At 46.6% G+C, this 18,176-nt stretch overlaps 1 protein-coding gene across 1 annotated transcript in view; it reads right to left on the bottom strand.

The window, feature by feature from the left end:
* Positions 1–2,819: 2,819 nt before the first annotated feature.
* The window catches only part of slc22a17 (solute carrier family 22 member 17), a 19,733-nt gene continuing 4,376 nt past the window's right edge, over positions 2,820–18,176 (bottom strand). Inside the window, exons 2-9 of the mRNA XM_008292788.1 lie at positions 15,045–15,148; positions 13,743–13,897; positions 12,060–12,225; positions 10,769–10,893; positions 7,383–7,488; positions 6,924–7,147; positions 6,128–6,239; positions 2,820–4,914 (exon numbers count right to left, since the gene is read on the bottom strand). Of these exons, the coding sequence (XP_008291010.1) occupies positions 4,638–4,914; positions 6,128–6,239; positions 6,924–7,147; positions 7,383–7,488; positions 10,769–10,893; positions 12,060–12,225; positions 13,743–13,897; positions 15,045–15,148 (1,269 nt within the window). The 3' untranslated portion in view covers positions 2,820–4,637. The remainder of the gene's footprint in view (positions 4,915–6,127; positions 6,240–6,923; positions 7,148–7,382; positions 7,489–10,768; positions 10,894–12,059; positions 12,226–13,742; positions 13,898–15,044; positions 15,149–18,176) is intronic.

Genomic DNA, 18,176 nt, shown 5'->3' with positions numbered 1-18,176 from the left:
TTCTTCCAGTACCTCTAAAGATCATTAATTAACGTGTTATGCTGCACTGACAAAAATGAATAAAACTCGATTTACCTTTTAGGACATAAGGATGCAGTTGCTAGGCAACCAGAACCAGACTCCAGGAAATGACTCCAGATTAAGCAAACAAGCTTAAATATAAATTCAAGCTAAAAGACACATTTCATTATCAATCTACAGACGTAAGCTAGCTGTAGCCCGCTCTCCAGACTTTATGCTAAGCTAAGCTAACCAGGTGCTGGCGTTCCATTTAGTGCACAGATTTGGGAGCGGATGTCTCAGCAAGAAACAAATAAATAAAGAAACGTGTTTACCGGGTAAAGCATTCCTTTAAAGATGAGAAAATGCTGCAAACGAGTTGGTTAAATGAGTTAAAACCCAAATACAGAAAGAAATAAGAAAGTTTTCACCTCTCAGATGTTGTTGAAGGCTGATGCAGAAGTGGTTTTCAATATTTTAACATTTTAGCAAGTTTTTAGGCAAATGTTTGAATATCACAAGACTTTTGTGTTTGCAGTCATATAATGTACAAACATATGAAACAGCTGTAGGTCCATTAACAAGGCTGATGTAACCTTATAACAGTACAACTATGAACACAAATCGCAAAATACAACTAATTTCTTTCTGAATATTTGTCCATCCATCCATCATCTCTACACCTTAATCCTCACCAGGGTCATGGGGGGCTGGAGTCTATCCCAGCTGACTCAGGGTGAAGGCAGGTTCACCTGGACAGGTAACCAGTCTATCACAGGGCTACACTTAGAGACAGACAACCAAGCACACTCACATTCACACCTACGGACAATTTACAATCACCAATTAACCTCAACATGTGTTTGGACTGTGGGAGGAAGCCGGAGAACCCGGAGAGAACCCACGCTGCACGGGGAGAACATGGAGACTCCACACAAACGGGACGCGAACCGGCGACCTTCTTGCTGCGAGACGACGGTGCTAACCCACATGATTGTAAATGAACTCTGAGGAGCTCAACCTGACAGAATTGGAGTTTACTAATTATTACATTATTCTCTGTTATACTTTCAGTCACATTTGCATCGCTCAGTATTTCACAGTTACGGACTCGGCCTTATAAAGAAAAACCACTGACTGACTAATTAACCTGAACTTGAACGGACATGATGACTGATCCTGTCCACACATGTTCACTCCACTTTTCCTGTTTCCTACACGAGGCGTCTTCTTGTTGTCTCCTCCTGTCGTCCTCGAGGACAAAGATAAACCCACTGACAGTTCTACTGGGAGGTTTGGTGCCGAGCTTTAGAGGTGTATGTACACATCTGATCCCTGCTGAGCTTTTTATAGCACGCACAGTTATGAGGAACATCTACGGTGCTGCACCTTCATCCCGTTTAATTCAGAGCCTGTAAGGTGTCAGAACATGGGAGCACATTACACATCAGTCTGTCCTTTTATTGTACAAACTGTGCACATATTAATAAAGACAATGAGCAGAAAAGGAGCTTTAAAGGCGATCAGATGTGTGTCGTAATCCCTCACATTTCATTTCACTTCAATTCCATTTTATTTATGTAACACAAACACAACCCAACATACCTCCACAGGAAGCTCACAGAAAGCACACGCTGTCTTTTCTCTTCTGTTGGAATTATTTCAGTTTCACTGATTTATTATTCTAATTTTTATTATAGTTGTAAAAGAGGCCTGGTTGGTTTGCAGCCAGCGATCTGAGCTGCATCTCCTGGATCAGGTCTGCACACGCTGCACATCTCAGTCCCTCCTGAACGCTTCAGTCTTCAGGACAAAGCGGAGAACATCTGGTGTTCTTGTTTCTTGTTGCTACGTCGTGTTGTGAAAAAGCTGCAAAGGCTCAGTTTCTCTGTCTGCTACGTGCCTTTGCTACTGATTTCTTTCTCATTGTGTGGCGGGTTGGTGGTCAGCCTCTTGCAGGGCCTCACCTCCATGCCAGCTGGCAGATCAGATTTTAACAGACAGCGAGAGGGATTTCCAAAACAGATTAGAGCGATTTAACAGCAGTTCACACTGAGCTCTGGTCAAACTGCTGCTTCTGAGTTCTGCTGTCGTCATCCTCAAAATATAATCGCAGCAGGAACGGTCTCGTTTCACTGTAAAAATCAGAAATATGACTTCTGTTCACGTACAAACTGTTATTTCTATTCAGAGTAAACTGGACTGATGTATGTAATAGTTGTGTGTATTAACTGTCACGTCAAATGTCTTTATACGACCCAAATATGTCCTAAAACCTGCACAGAACAGGAGACTCTGATTCGAATACAACCACACACAGTGTCCTCTTCCAGAAGGAAGGTTTGAGGAACAATGCATTTGAATTTTGGGGGAATTAGGAGGCCAAGTCAAGGCCTGGGTCTGCACGGCACCATGGAGACCTGGAATAAGGACAAGAGCCTCACAAACAGGAGCTTAAAAGAAGGAAACAACCACACAGACGGAGAGACGGGCAGCAAAGACACAAAGAGGAAAGACGAAGATCGAAAACATCTGGAGCGAGACGTCAGATTGTCAGACGTTGGAGGGAAGCTGTAGAGGACGAGGAGGAGGAGAGATTAGCAAACAGCTTGGACGGCGTTGGACACATTCTGAGTGTGTTTAACATCACAGGAAGGCTGCCTGCAAAGTCCAAACCTGAAGACGGATCCATTCGAACAACAAACATTTCTAAAAGCTTTGTAAGAAAAAATAAATCAGATGCAATGAAGAGCAAAATCTAATCAGAAACTGAAATACGTCCTGCACACGTTAGTCTTTAAACAAACCAGACAGCCATCCCTGATTTATTTAACCAGTTTTATTTTACATGAAATCAGGCTATAGAGTTACTGCATCACACTCATGGTTGGACAGGTCATCAGTGCTGTCAGACATAACATGACTCAGGCCGAGTTAATCGTAGTGAGAATAATCATCAGTGTATAAGTGTTAAGACTTGCTGAGTGCAACATACAGAGGAAAAGAGAAATCCGCCCAAACCGACGGAGAAAGAAGCCGTCAGTAAAGGCGAGCGTCCTTCATAAAAACTCCTCAGAGTCCAGATCGAAGGCCCCCCGCCTCCTCCAGGAACCTGCACCCATGAAAGCTGTTAAAAAATAAAAAAAGATTTACCCAAGCACACGGTCACACACGTTTCTATTGAACTGACATGCTTTGGAAAGTCTCCAAAAGTCACCCAGCACACAAAAAATTAATCTACGAAGAAACGAAAGCCTCCACGGTGCGGGCCGAGGAGGAGTCGGGGGCGGATCTGGAGCTCCGGGGCCCTCAGCGGCTCCTCGCGGGAGCCGGATCACCAGGCCCGCCTCTCCTCCAGAAACATTCAGCTAAAATTACAGACGACCTCTTTCACAAACCCGACAAAAATATATGTGCCTGTTAATACAAGTCACGGCGTTCTACCCGTCTGTCCTCCTGCAGCTCAGACCGGTCATCTAGAGGTATTGAGTGACTATAAGCTTCTGAGGAAATAGAGAAAAAACAAGCCCTTCATCAGTGCTTCCAAACATGCAGATAGGAATGTTGTGACGGTCAACAGCTTCACCGTTAATCTGACCCGCGACGCCTCAACCCCAATAAGCTCAATACTTGCCAGGCCTCTGGATAATTTACTGATTATGCTCAATAACAACATAAATAAGGTATAAATATGGCTGGCTCCAGGCCAGACTCAGTGGATTTACACAATTTGAACACTTTTTCTCATTAAAGGCCTTTCAGCTTAATTTTTTTAGCCAAACGTAATAAAAGCTGATTCGTAGAACCGTCCCTTAAATTTGAAGACTTTGGTCAAATTAACCAAAAAGAAGAAGGATTCAAAGTGCTCCTCACCGCCTCCCCACTGCATAGCGTACTGTACTGTAAGGTTCCAGCTCCAACGAAACTCAAATGCCCCAAAAAGTTAAAGAAACTAAGTCTATATATTCGTATTTACAAGGCGTCAAACAGCCACGAATCCTCTCCAATGGTACGACGGATGTCTGAGAGCTGTGGTCCAGCCTCGCATGGCGATGGGAGAGTCCTACGACAGACGATATAAAACCGCTTGTTGTGTCGTCGCACACAGCAAACAAACAAAAACAACGCAGGTTAAGACAAATGCTAAGGGTGAGTCACGACTATTCTCCGAGACGCGTCCGGTCTGGATAGTAAGCAGCTAGCATCTCTACGGCGGACGCACTGGGGATGGAGGACGGCGTGCAGCAGCAGCAGCAGCAGCAGTGTGTGCTGGTGAGTCTCAGGGTTATGGTCGGGAGAGCACCTGCCAGGAAGAGATGGAGGCTTCTGCAGATGAACGCTGTGTGAGTTCAGAAGCACGTCTGAATGGCAGGAAACAGAGGAAAGGTGAAGCCGGTGGCAGCTCAACCCACCACATCTGGAATGACTAGAGGATGATATGTTAGGAAGCGTTCCCTCTCAGCACCGTCCCGCATCGTCTCTCCACCAAGATCAGCTGCAGCCCTTTTCTCTCCATCTTCCTGCTCTTCTTTCCAAGTATTGCTTTCTCCTCCTCCGCATGAACATGGTAGATGTGAATGTTCCCGCTGCCAGGTGAGCGGTTCGAGCCCGGTCCGTCCCGCCGTCGCAGGCTCTCTTTAGGTCTCTGGGTTCGGCGTGGCCAGCAGCGGCACGTTGTCCCTCCTCCTCCGGCCCAGCGGGGGGCGCCGGTACTGCTCCCCGTCGGCCAGCGTCTGGGGCAGCGGCTTCCTCTTGCTCTCGGGCAGCAGCAGGATGGAGAGCACGGCCAGCAGGGCCAGGGAGGAGTAGATCACGTGGTGCAGGAAGTAGCCGTAGTGGTTCCGCAGGTCCATGAGCGGCGAGCTGAGGCGGCCCACGCAGCCCAGAGCCAGCACGGCGCCGACACCGGTACCCCTGCACACACACAACGCTCCACAGTTAGCTGGTTCAGACAGTTTTTAAATCTCCTCAACCCTCGTCCACAGACAGAATTTCTTCTATGATCCATAAAGTTGATCTTATTGTGCTGACTGGTTGAAATAAAAACGGTTATTGTCGTATTGAAGGAACAGTTTCAACACACGTGAGAATCTAAATTCACTAATAAACGCATCTGTTTGTTTGATAAAAATGGCTCTGGTTTAACTTGTGGTGCTTGAGTGAGGGTTATGCTAAGCTAAGCTAAGCTAAGCTAAGCTAACTGTCTCCATGCTGTACATGAGAGTCGTATCCATCCCTTCATTTAGCACAAAAAAAACAATAAATAATATTGTAAAAATTAAAAAAAATCAGCTGACTTTCTAGAATAACAAACTCTTCAGGTACGACTGAGCTTATTTCAGCTCTTCCTGGCAGCAGAACTGCAGCTTTTATATTACAAACATTACGCCGTTATTTTAACACTTTAAACCCTAAAACCCGCTGCTGGGTTTGGATTTGTTTTTGTTTTTTTAATAAAAGTTGAAGTTCAAATGGCCCTCTTTAGAGCTGACAGACTTCTAGCCGTTCTGTTTCCACAGAGGTGCAGGACTTTATAATCCAGCGAAAAATAGTAATAAAATAATAATAATAAACTTTATTTATAGAGCACTTTTCAAAACAAATGTCACAAAGTGCTTTAAAATTAAAATACAATGAGCACACAAGTAGAGCAAGAAGCTACAAAACATAAAACTTAGAATCAGGAACAGCTCTGCGATAAAAATGTGTTTTAAGAAGCGACTTATCAGAGAACCAGCCGACCTGGTTTCCTCGGGCAGGTTGTTCCAGAGCCTCTGACTGAAAAGGTTCTGTCCCCCTTCAGCCGGGCCTCTGGGACGCTTAAAGGACCTCTGCCCGAGGATCGCAAAGAGCAATCTGAACGGTGAGTACAAATGTGAGCAAAAACAGTTCACCGTGGTCACCTGAAGCATCTTACTCACTCATTTCCACATCAGCTGAACCCTGATGTGGTTAATTAGATTTTTTTTTTCCCCCTCATATGATCATCAACAGATCCCGACTGCATTTCTCACATTCTGATTCTGTCTTTTGGACAACTATGAACAACCTCTACGTCTGATTTCGTGTCACATAAACGCACAGAGAAAGCTTCTCCATCTGCAGAGCGCTGCTGTGTCTGTGTTACCTGATGATGGTGGGCATGACCTCTGCAGTGAAGAGGATGCAGAGGGAGGCGGTGGCTTGAGAGGAGAAGAGACCCAGCACCGAGAACACCGTGATGGCCGTCTCGCTGAGATCTAACAGAGGAGGAAGAGGAGGAAGAGGGACGAGCGTCAGCACTTATGGATTACCCTGATGACGTTTTTTACATGACGTCGGTTTCCCATTTAGAAAATAGAAATCAACATGGAAAATCTTAAACCCTCCCTGACGTCAGCGCAGCACTAAGTGGCCGCCGAGGGGAGGTCACTGGAAGCTTGATGGCTGCCCGGCGCTGCTGCCCCTTCAGCCTCTGATGCATGATTACAGCACAGCGCCTGACACAGCTTTGACTTTGCTGTCACTGCAGTGTCCTACATAAGCCGGGAGTCGTACTCCTGCTCGGCCACAGGGGGGAGACTGCGACCCGGCCGACGTCTTTGCACAGTGTTGTGGAAAAACAAAAGCACCTGGGTCGGGTTTTTCCATGAGCGGAGCCGACCGGTTTGCCGTTAATCAGCTGTATAATGCATGAGGCGCAGGTTTAATACGGTGAACCTGCACACGGTGAATGGATGATCCAATACGCCTCCAGGATCACATCCACTCATGTTTGCCTTCATTCCAGTAAATATTTGATGAAAACAAAGACTTCAGTCCAAACAAAAGGCTCCTCCGACAACAGGAGGCGGTTTCTGGGGAGCTGGAGTGTGTCCACCTTGTTAGCAGAGACTATTCATAGTTTGAGAAGAAAACAACAACAACAAAAGCCAGAAGCTTACACTCCATGAGCCCCAGGAGGATCAAAGACGCGAGCCCCGTCATCGTCATGGCGAGGAGCAGGATGCCACGGCGACCGCACCTGTCCACGGTCGCCCAGAGCAACAGCCAGGCGCCGCCCCCCGCGCACACAGACAGCAGGTAGGTCCAGTAGAAGCTGGGGGCGGTGCCTCTGACGTCACCGCGGAAGGAGCTGTAGCAGTGACTAATGCCGTGAGAGATGAATCTGGGGGAGGAAGGGCACAGAGACAAAGAGTGTGTGAGTGTGTGTGTTTGTGTGTGTGTGTGTGTGTGTGCGTGTAAACAGGTTTTAAAAAGACAACGTAAAAATCTGTGAGCAAAGGTGAACGTTTCAGGGATGAAATATGAGGCTGCGGCGGCGCCAAACGGGCCCGTAAGTAAAGTGCCACGCAGACAGAACTGGAAAGTGCAGCGTGGCCGAATCAACGGGGACGACTTACGAGGTGAAGCCGAGCACACACATGTTCTTCCAGATGTTCCTGCTGTGGAAGAGCTCGGGGAAGGACAGGTGGGGGCGCGAGGAGGGGGCCGGCTCCGAGTCCAGCTCTGCAGAAACAGGACGGAGCAGAGGGTCAGTTTGTGAGCCGTTAAACACAGAGGACGAAGCTCTGACCTGGTTTAATGATAATCAACTCGTTAGTAACGTGAAAAGGCACATGTACATACAGGAGAATGCAGGTCTTATTTTAATTGGCCATGAAGAGGTTCTTCAACCGTAGAAATGTAGCATAGAAACATTTAATAAGTACAACACACTCTGATTTAATTAGAAGTGGAGACGTGGCTGTTTTATGCATTAATTTACTTGTAAACAAACCATTCCAACTCCTCCTATTAGGTGTCTACTACAGACATTAACAAATCCTATTTAAAAAAAAAGCTGAAGATATAAATACAGTTGTGACTCGATAATCCGACACTAAATCTAAAACCTTCTTTTATGTCGGATTGTCAAGACGGAGGTCCAGATACGAGGAGGGCTTGATGCTGGAAGGCTCATTAGTTGTTAATTATTGTACATAGTTGTTATAATAACTAGTAGTTCTGGTCCCAATAGAACTTTCTGCTCTCTGGATATTCAGGCCCAATTAATGATGAATATCAGAACATTCTGTGCGGTCGGGGGACACTTCCACCTCGGGGCAGCGCTCTGATGGGGTGGAAGTGTCCAGAACACACAGGCAGTACTTGGCTGCTGATGCTAGTTTAGTTAGCGCTCACACTTCTGTTTCCTCCATCGGTGGCGGCGGGGGAGTGGCAGATACGCTCCACCGTTACCATCCATGTTTACTTCCATAAACACTGAGCGCGCTCGCTGCGTGTGACGTCGTCGTGTCCTCTTCTGCGCATGCGGGACACTTTTGGGTCGTATGAAGTTCACACAGCAGATCACATACAAGTCGCATTGAAGTGGAAACGTGAAGGAAGTCACAAAGAAATCCTCATTGAGCATCAAGTCCTGCAGTGTGAACGTAGCCAATCTGTGGGATTGTTCAGTCAGATAATACGCCGTCATCCTGATTGGTGACATTAAATGTCATGTCGGAGTCACAATCCAAGGCTGTCGCTATGTTAAGGCTGTTTTTATGGGTTCTGTTGGTTTTTCCTAAAAACCTGTTGGACAGCAGGTTTAGGATTGTTCAGGGTTGATTATTGAGTCACGACTGTACATGATAACTTTATGACTAATGGGACAAAGAATATTTTCAAATACATGAATCAACATTTAATCCTTCGACAGCGAGTGGACGACTATCCTGCCCTGATGAAGGCCGTGTGTGTGTGTGTGTGTGTGTGTGTAATGGATGTAAAGGACGATGACGTCAGTGTTCATGTGTTCAGGTTTCACACGCCGTCGTTACTTCACAGCACACGTATGAACATTGACTGTGTGTAATATTACATCATTAAATGTCGGCGCTGTGTTTGGATCAATCAGAACCGATGACACTTGTGCAAACTGTGCTAATGACTACTTAAGACGCCGTGAAGTGTTTATAGATCGGCGTTCGATATTCAAATGAGAGACGCTGCTTCATCACATCTGATAAAGACTGGAGATGCTTCTTTATCAGAGGTTTCTACAGACCTGAGGGGCTGCTTTCATGTAAGTGGAAATGAACCTGAATCCGTCTTTGCTCCTGTAAACATGTTCGAGGACATTAAAGTGGCAACAGACACGTTTCACTCATTATGAAGTAAACACTGATTGCAGAAGAATAATGACACCGTCGGCGTTCAGACTGATTCCTCGTAAGCTTCACTACTCCAGGTCTGAAATAAACTTTAAAATAAGGCTTGATTTACAGTTAAACAGAGTGACTGTTGATGACCTTGTTAAAACCAACACTGGTATTATCGTATGTTGCTGAGATGTTTCCACACGAGTCCATTTTCGTGCTTTACTTCTGTTTTTACGGATCACAGCTGTTAAATACTATCAGTTTTCATGTGCAATACATCTGTGGTTGGAGTCAACGGTGCTTCTAACACAATCCAATATATTACGGAGGTCATTTGGACTAAGCATGGACTAACTGGACTCAGTTCGTGGCAAAGATGTAAACATGTCTGTACATCTGGGTTTTGATGAAAGTAGATGAAAAGAAAAATGTATTTCAATAGAAAAAAAATCACAGTTTTGCTGTTATCTACGGTGGCCGACGGCGACAAATGATGGGCATAAACAGAAACGCGCTGCAAAAGGAAAACGCTGCATATCCACCAGGGATGCACGATATATCAGCGACCACGTCGGTATCGACCGATATTAGTGCTTTTTCTGATATATCGGTATCGGTGTGATGAACAAATTTAGTCGATGATTGTCTAACATCAGCGTCTTCGTCTCTACATCTGATGTCGCTGCTGTTTCACAGATGTTTTTACTTAAATGGTCCTGAACTTAAATATGTTTAAATATGTTTTACTTTTGTTTCTTAATAGAGAAGTCTATGTGGTCTAATTGAGCATCTTTTGAATTTTTTCATCACAATGCTAACTGTACTCATTTTTCGGTGAATATCGACATCAATAATATCGGTGATCGACGATATCAGAAATGTTGATATCGGTATCGGCCAAAAATTTTATTGTCGCGCATCACTAATATCCAGAAGTTCCCCAGGCAGCTAGGGGCAGTAGTGAGCTTTTTAGTCACTGTGATTATATGGAGGTGGTGTTTTACTACCGTCTCCCTGTGTTCTCTGTTATGTTTATCCATGGAGACCAGAGAATACAAACCTTTCCATACAGCTTTTCCCTCAACTAACGTTACCTGTCTCGCTCACCGCCGTCTGCCTCTCAGGTGAAAAGCTCACTACTGCCCCTAGAGGCCTGGGGCACCTCCGCTGTGTGACTGGATATGCAGCGTTTTCCTTTAGCATTTGTTTTCAGGTATGCAGCGCGTCTGTGTTTTCAGCGTTTGCTTTTTGTTTGTGTTTACGCATTCATGTACATGCAGCTCGTTTGTGTACATGCACATCTGTAGTTCTCCTAATGCAGCAGTAAAGTCTGTCGGACCTCAAGAACCATAAGGGCAGTGACAAGAAAACACAAGCGGTTAATGCACAGCATAAAATCGACTGCTACACGCTCACATCCTGGGAAACACTGGAGCCCAGTAAAGGTCCAGCTCAGGTTTTATCTGCCAGCAGCAGCTCATTAGAACTGTGTGTCTTAAATAAATCATGAGTTACAGCTGAGCATCACTACCTGTGTGTCTGTGTGTGTGTGTGTGTGATCGGTGCTTATATGTTGAAATGCACTGCGATAAGTAACCCATGAATAATGCAGGCTTCACAAACGCCCATTTACTCGAACTCACCTGTGAAGCTCTCGTCGTCCCTCACGTCTCTGTTGGAGTTCCTCCTCTCGCTGAACGCGTTCATGTCGGCGGATCGCTCGGACAGAAGCAGCCAGCGAGGAGACTCTGGAAACACCCCGGGAACCCTGCAGGAGAGCAAAGGTGGAGCGTAAGTCCAGCTTTGATCGTCGGTGACTGTTACCCTGCGACACGATTGTTGAGCAGCTTTAGGAGTTTGTTGCTCCTTCAGCATGGAAACTACCCAGGGTGTGTCGCCCAGGAGCAGAACGCTGTAATCCTCCCTTAATAAAACCTGCAATTCATAGCCGGTAATCTTCCTGTAATCTCCGTTAATTTGGTTTTGAAGCTGCGGTTGAGGCTTATCGCGTCGCAGAGGTTTTTAAAGTCGCTCTAATGTGTTGTGACGCGAGCTGAAACGCTGCGAGTGACGAGGGGATCAATGCAATCTAACGAAGCTCTCGGCGAGTCGGCTGGCATCAGGACTCTGATCAGACGACTATCAGGTTCTTCTTATTTATCCTGATGAGAGACACTGAGAATGTGACACCTACATTTAAAAACACACACAAAAAGCAATATTACGACTACAGGATTATTCCGATCACTGCTGGGTTCTCAGGTGTTTCAGGCTAAAATGTTTTTTACTGCCCTGCTTTCATGCTGTGTGTGAATGTACAGATCTGTGCACCAAAGAAGACTCCAAGAAGCAAAACACAAATAAAACTGTGCCAAAACTTTTCACCAAAACTTAACTCAACCCCCCATGTTCATGTGCTGCCATGCGGTGATCAATAACACCTCTGTTACTGAGATCTGTCGTGGAGAAGGACGAGGACTACGTGAGGGGATTTCAGCAAGATCTTCAATATTCTACTTCCTGGTTTTGGTGCATCCACACCTCTACAGCTTGTGGTGCTTTTTCACTGAGTTACTCTTTACACACGATTTGTTCTCGCTTAACATCACTTGCCCTAAATCCAAAACACTTCCAAACAATGGATCCGTTTTGAGGGATTCGCTTCTTCACCTTCTGCTGCAGACATTAGCTTTCGCCCGTCGGCTCTCTGTTGTGTAACGCTCTCCTACTCTGGAATGCAACCTGTGCAAAAGTTTTCTGCTTGTTGGGGCTGCAGGGGTAAAAAAAAAAAAAACAACAAAAAGCATCCTGACTGCTCCCTGATGGCTGGCTGATGGAAAATGCAGCAGCTGTCTATGAGCAGAGCACATGTTTTAACCATCAACGTGAATCGTGATCCTGAATCGTGCAGCCCTGGTAGAGGCAGGCTCGTACCCGTAGCTGAGAAAGAGGGTCAACGGGGCGGCTCCGGCTCCCAGCAGGCCCCTCCAGGACTGGCAGCCGAGGGCCACGGCCAGCAGCAGCAGCTCCCCGGCCACGGTCATCAGCCCGGCCAGCATGGTCACCACCAGCCGGAGGGACGGCTCGCACAGCTCCAGGCCTGACAGAGCAACACAACATGTCAGGGTGACGCCAACACAGCAGCCTGCAACACACTCTGATTCATGCTTTTGACCCCTTAAAGCCCAGAAACATCCAACCCTGACTTCTTGTTATGTGAAAAGAACAAAGACGTTCCAGCAGGTTGTTTTCTTTTCATGATATATTTTCTGCACGTCGTCAGAAAACATCTGCAGCGAGTTTATGGATGTTCCTCTAGAACTAGATGAGCAGATGTGACGGTCCTGAACAGGACAGACGTGTTCTACTGACCAATGAGAGAGCAGGATGAAGCCTTTAGCAAAAATATGACTCTCAAAGCCCTCTTAAACTTCTAAACTACTTTTTGTGTACGTGCTGCCACAATAAATCCATGAAGAAGCAAACCACAAACTTCTCTTGAATGTACACAAGTTTGTATTTCATGCAGATCCCTTTAAGGAAGTCCTGGAGCTTTAGTGGTACACTTTTGAATTTGTCCGTTATTTCTAATTTTCCACGTGTGTTTGGTCATTAACATAAAGAACCGGTTACATCCAGAATCACTAAATTCAGTCCGTCTGAGGTTTAACATGCAGTCAGAGCAACATGAAGGTTACAGTCGTGACTCGATAATCCGACACTAAACGTAAAACCTTCTTTTATGTCAAGACGGAGGTCCAGATACAAGGAGGGCTTGATGCTGGAAGGCTCATTAGTTGTTCATTATTGTTCATAGTTGTTATAATAACTAGTAGGGCTGGTCCCAGTAGAACTTTCTGCTCTCTGGATATTTAATTAATGATGAATATCAGAATATTCAGTGCGGTCGGGGGACACTTCCACCCCGGGGCAGCGCTCTGACGGGGTGGAAGTGTCCAGAACACACAGGCAGTACTTGGCTGCTGATGCTAGTTTAGTTAGCGCTCACACTTCTGTTTCCTCCATCGGTGGCGGCGGGGGAGTGGCAGATACGCTCCACCGTTACCATCCATGTTTACTTCCATAAACACTGAGCACGCTCGCTGCGTGTGACGTCGTCGTGTCCTCTTCTGCGCATGCGGGACACTTTTGGCTCGTATGAAGTTCACACAGCAGATCACATACAAGTCGCATTGAAGTGGAAACGTGAAGGAAGTCACAAAGAAATCCTCATTGAGCATCAAGTCCTGCAGTGTGAACGTAGCCAATCTGTGGGATTGTTCAGTCAGATAATACGCCGTCATCCTGATTGGTGACATTAAATGTCATGTCGGAGTCAGAATCCAAGGCTGTCGCTATGTTAAGGCTGTTTTTATAGGTTCTGTTGGTTTTTCCTACAAACCTGTCAGATAACAAAGTTTAGGATTGTTAAGGGTCGATTATCGAGTCATGACTGTACTTCCTGCACTAGGGAGCGAAAACAACCCGATCCATGCTGCAGCTACAACTTGTGCAAAACAAATATAAAGGCACCAATAGGATCCTTTCCTTTGCATGTCTGTCTGGAGCACAGCAGGTGGATTTTACTGAAACAAACAAGAACGCTGAAACACTCACGGGTGATGTACAGAGTGAGATAGACTCCTGCGCTGGCGGCAGCCAGACAGAAACGCATGACGATGAAGATCGACGGGTACGGAGAGACGCAAACCAGCACGCCGAACACCACCGACAGGGTCAGAGAGGTCAGCAGGGTCTTGGATCTGCCCAACCTGCAGCCAAACACAGAGAGGGGTTGGAGATTCCTCAACAGTATAATGAACAAAATGACATTTACAACAGTCAAACATTAATATAAGAGCTGATCATGTAACAGCAAAAACTCACTGCTTAAATATTAACACTGAGACAGAGCAGGACAGAAAACAGGACAAAGATCTGCTCCTCTACACGTTTACATAACTTCAAAATCCATGAATGCTGCTGACATGTTTCCAGTTTCATGCAAATTACACAATAGAGTGAACAATAAAGACACTTGAGACCTGATTTTTGTATAAATAATATTAATTTTAAGGCAGATTTTAAGGCAGATTATCTATATTTCTCAAGGACTGTCACAAATAAATGTCTGAAGCATAAATGTCCGCTGAGTCAACGTGATGATTTGCCAGTTTTCAGCAGAGCATCGACGCAGCGGTTTTGCCTCCGATGTGCAGATTAGCAGCGCTCCCCGTTCCTCTTCTTTGCGCGTCCCCCCAGGAGGCCGCATTAATTCAGGAGTTTTAACAAACAGATGCTATGCTCAATTGGTCAGCAAATTAATGAAGGCTGTTAGCTGATTAAACTGGCATCATTTCCCTCCCAGTGCCCCCAAACCCACAGCCTCCGACAGCACAGCAGACACAGATCCAGAGACCGACCACAGGAAGCTTAAAGCAAATGTAAGAACGGCTCACGTTGTTAAGCAACGGTTTGATAAACCGCCTTCACGTTTTCTTACTTCAATGATTTCTTATGCTGATAAAAATGCGTTCTGAACCGAGCGTTTGTGCAGCTTGATCATTCATCTCCTCCCAGCTGGAGGCCACCAGCAGCTGTCTGCCGGTAAACCTGTTCAGCTTATTAACACTGATGCCACTTTTGGCACTTTGCGTGTGAGGCTGTTGCACGAAACGCTGCGAGGTAGTGAAACTGCAGAGTCAGAAAAAGAGGGAGCGGAATGAGGAACAGCAGCGCAGATGGACCGAGTCATACGAGAACACGTGAACCTTTGTGCCCCCAAACAAACTCCAAACAGCGACAGTCACTCATTAACAGAACTTGTTGAGTCTTTTGTGTGTTTGAATGTTTAATCGCTGTGGCCGTCTGCCAGCAAACACAAGGAAACACTGGCGGGTGTGAGCGAGCACGTGTTACCTGTCGGCGGCGTAGCCCAAGCCGAGGCAGCCGGTCAGGACGCCCAGGATGAAGCACACCTCCTCCACCGGGACCAGCCAGTACTGAGCGCACACCAGGTCCCACTGCAGCACAAACAGGACAAAGCAGACGTTCACATGTTTGAGTCAGCTGGATGTGGACACAACGCCCACGAATCACGACTGAACAGCAGTAAACTGGATAAAGCAGAGGTCAGCAGTGGTTCCAAAGTTCTGATAGAAATAAATCATGAACTTCTTCTGTTTATTAGCTCCTAAACAAATTTGGCTCGCACTAGTTTATAAATAGCGCCCTGTTCATGTGCACCATTAGTCAGCCGAGTGGTTCTCCTGGTGCATTTGTCTTAACAAGGTCTGCATTACTGTGTTACCCTACGAGCTTGTTCAGCCGGTGGATTGTCTCACAGGAATCACCTTAATGCAGCAAATACTTGGATTGGAGTCCAAGTAACCACCTGAACTAGAGAGGAGACCAGCAACACTCTGGGAGGACGTCATAACAACACCACATCAACAAGGACTCTTTTCCTCTCTTTTTGTGACAGTGAACACAACACAGACTCTTGTCAAGGCGTGATATAGCTGCGACTGAAGTACCTTTACAGCAGCACTTATCAGTGGCGGCAGCAACATGCTGCTCTCACACACCAGGAGAAAGTCGCCTCGCACAACAAACCCACCGGTCTCCATCAATACCTTCACTTAAGGAGATGTGCAGTCACGCTGTGGCTGTTCTAACCTCACAGGAAGAAGAAAAGAAAAGAAAAGCATCGTCCAAAACACGATATTAGGTGATTGTTCACTTGGATCAGGTGAAATAAATATGGCTACAAGGGCTAGCAGGTCTGTCACTCAGGACAGCAGGGCTGGAATTCTGTAAAACATGAATGTGGCTTTTGGTTTGGATGTTTTTGTGGTTTTGGAGTGCAAACATCTGCCTGAGCTGGTGTGAGCATACTGGGACGGAGGAGGAGGAGCTGCAGGAGAAGAGGTGTGTCAGAGAAGTTCCAGGACTGGTGTCACAGGAGATGTACTTCAAATCCAAACTACAAGTAATCCCCCTGGAGTCTAACCCACCTCCCCAGTCTTCTCTTCACGCCTCCATGCACTCCTGGAAGGATTCTTCCTCTCAGCTCCGTCGTCACAGCCATCTTGATGTCGTCCACGTCTTCTAAACGGGTCCCCCTGATGACCCCCTTGAGCTTGGGGAAGAGGAAACAACCCTACGGAGTCAGGTGGGGTGAGTAGGGAGGTTGCTCCAGCACGGAGATGTTCTTCTCAGCCAGGACCTGTGGGATGCTCAGGGCGCTGTGAGCAGGTTGTCATGGTGACGCAGCCTCCACTGGTCCTGACACAACTCTGCCTCTCCTGAATGAAGCAAACGCTGCAGGACCTCTGTAGACGAGCTGTGACACCAGTCCTGGAACTTTTCTGACACACCTCATATTCTGGAGTTTTTTTGGGTTCTTTTGTCTTTAACCATCAGTGAACCACATTTCACATCCTGTCCTGCATGATTCAACCCAAAATACATAACATCACGATAGACATGACTCACTAATGAAGGATTATGCTTTTGGCAAATGAGGTGAACTAATTAATTACTTAGACTCTAGACGTTGGAGTCCAAGAAGTCCAAGAAAAAAGCTTTGCCAAGGACGTACTGAAACTTGATTTCTCTGAGAGGCTGCTGGCCCTTCAGCATCACTTGTGCTTTCACTGTTTTGTGTCCACTGATAAATAATTGCGTGTACACTCCCTACAAAAGGAGAGCAGCGCAGGAGAAAGCCTTCGCGGCCCATTAGCCTCGTAATGCAAACACAAGAAGACGTGACCGCACAGCATTACTTATGTGTGGTGAAGGCAGACGGAAGGCGGAGGGTGTGTGATTGTAATTATTAATTTGTGTTTGTGCCAGCGACGGCATCAGTAAACTGCTGCGACCGGATTATTAAACAAGAAAAGGTCCGTCCGGTCACATGCGTTTATTTAAAGAAGTGCTGCCACGTGGAAAAAAAAAAAAAAAGACAGATATCTGCTCTCAGATCTGAGCTTTAATCACATTAAGCCGACCCACTGATTTGCATTTACAGCTGAGCTCTGCTAATGTTGCCGTCTGCAGGCCGCTGAAAGCAAAATGGTTTTAATGATCTAGAGGGAGACAGAGCAGAGGGCCGGTGTTAGGAAAAAAAAAAAAGAAAAAGAAAAGGTCTTGCATAATTGGAACCCGTGCACAGAAACATAAAAGCCTGTCACATAACATCAGCCGCCGTGCTGCTGAGGCTCGCCGGCTAAAGGGCAGCGCCGCAGCCTCATACGGGTGGAATGCCTCGATGACAGCAGGGAGGAGGGAATGCACACTAACGAGTTGTGAAACTCCCTCGACTGGTTGGGCGACACCGGCAGGTCTGTGAAACCAGCAGCCAGTTCCTCAAAGACGTCGACAGAAACCAACAAACTGCATTCTGAGGCCTCGTCGTTACTGTGGGAGGACGTCGACCTCACACATTGTTTTAATCAGACGATGCGACTGAACTCTTCCTGTGTGTTCTGTGCATTAGCTCTGAGATGTGACACAGGATTTATTGATCAGCAGCAGAAGTGCAGCTGATCAGAGGCCTTCCCGTTCACCAGACTGCCGGCTCAGCACAGCGAGGCAGCAGAATACTCTTTCATAGCTACGTCTGACTACAAAGCTGAAATATGTCGGTCAGTGTGCAGACTTTTACTACACAGATGCATTTTCCAGCAGCTGAATCCTCCCCGTGGCAGCGTCTCTCTATGTCCCCTCGCTGCAGTGGTGTGGGTGGATTACGAGCAAACTGCCCTAATAGCAAAGAGGCTGGGTGTGGTTCCCACATCGGTAGGCACAGGAATAAAAACAGACATGCAGAGCAAAGAGAGGCCGAGCAGCCGGCCGGGCTCTGCTAAAGACGAGACGAGTCCAGCGGGCTCCGAAAGGAAATGCATGTTTGTGCCGTGAGCGTGGAAGTCAAAATGTCAGGCGGCGAGCACATGAATGCAGCGTTTCTCCGTCGTGTCCGTCTGTCTGATCTCACCAAAGATAATCCAGAACATGGAGACGACTCTGACGCTGGTTGTTGTCTCGTGT

This window comes from Stegastes partitus, unplaced genomic scaffold (genome assembly GCF_000690725.1).
Source record: "Stegastes partitus isolate 25-593 unplaced genomic scaffold, Stegastes_partitus-1.0.2 Scaffold832, whole genome shotgun sequence".
Classification (NCBI taxonomy): domain Eukaryota; kingdom Metazoa; phylum Chordata; class Actinopteri; family Pomacentridae; genus Stegastes; species Stegastes partitus.
Note: the sequence above shows the minus strand (reverse complement) of the source record. Positions and strands in the feature narration are given on the sequence as shown.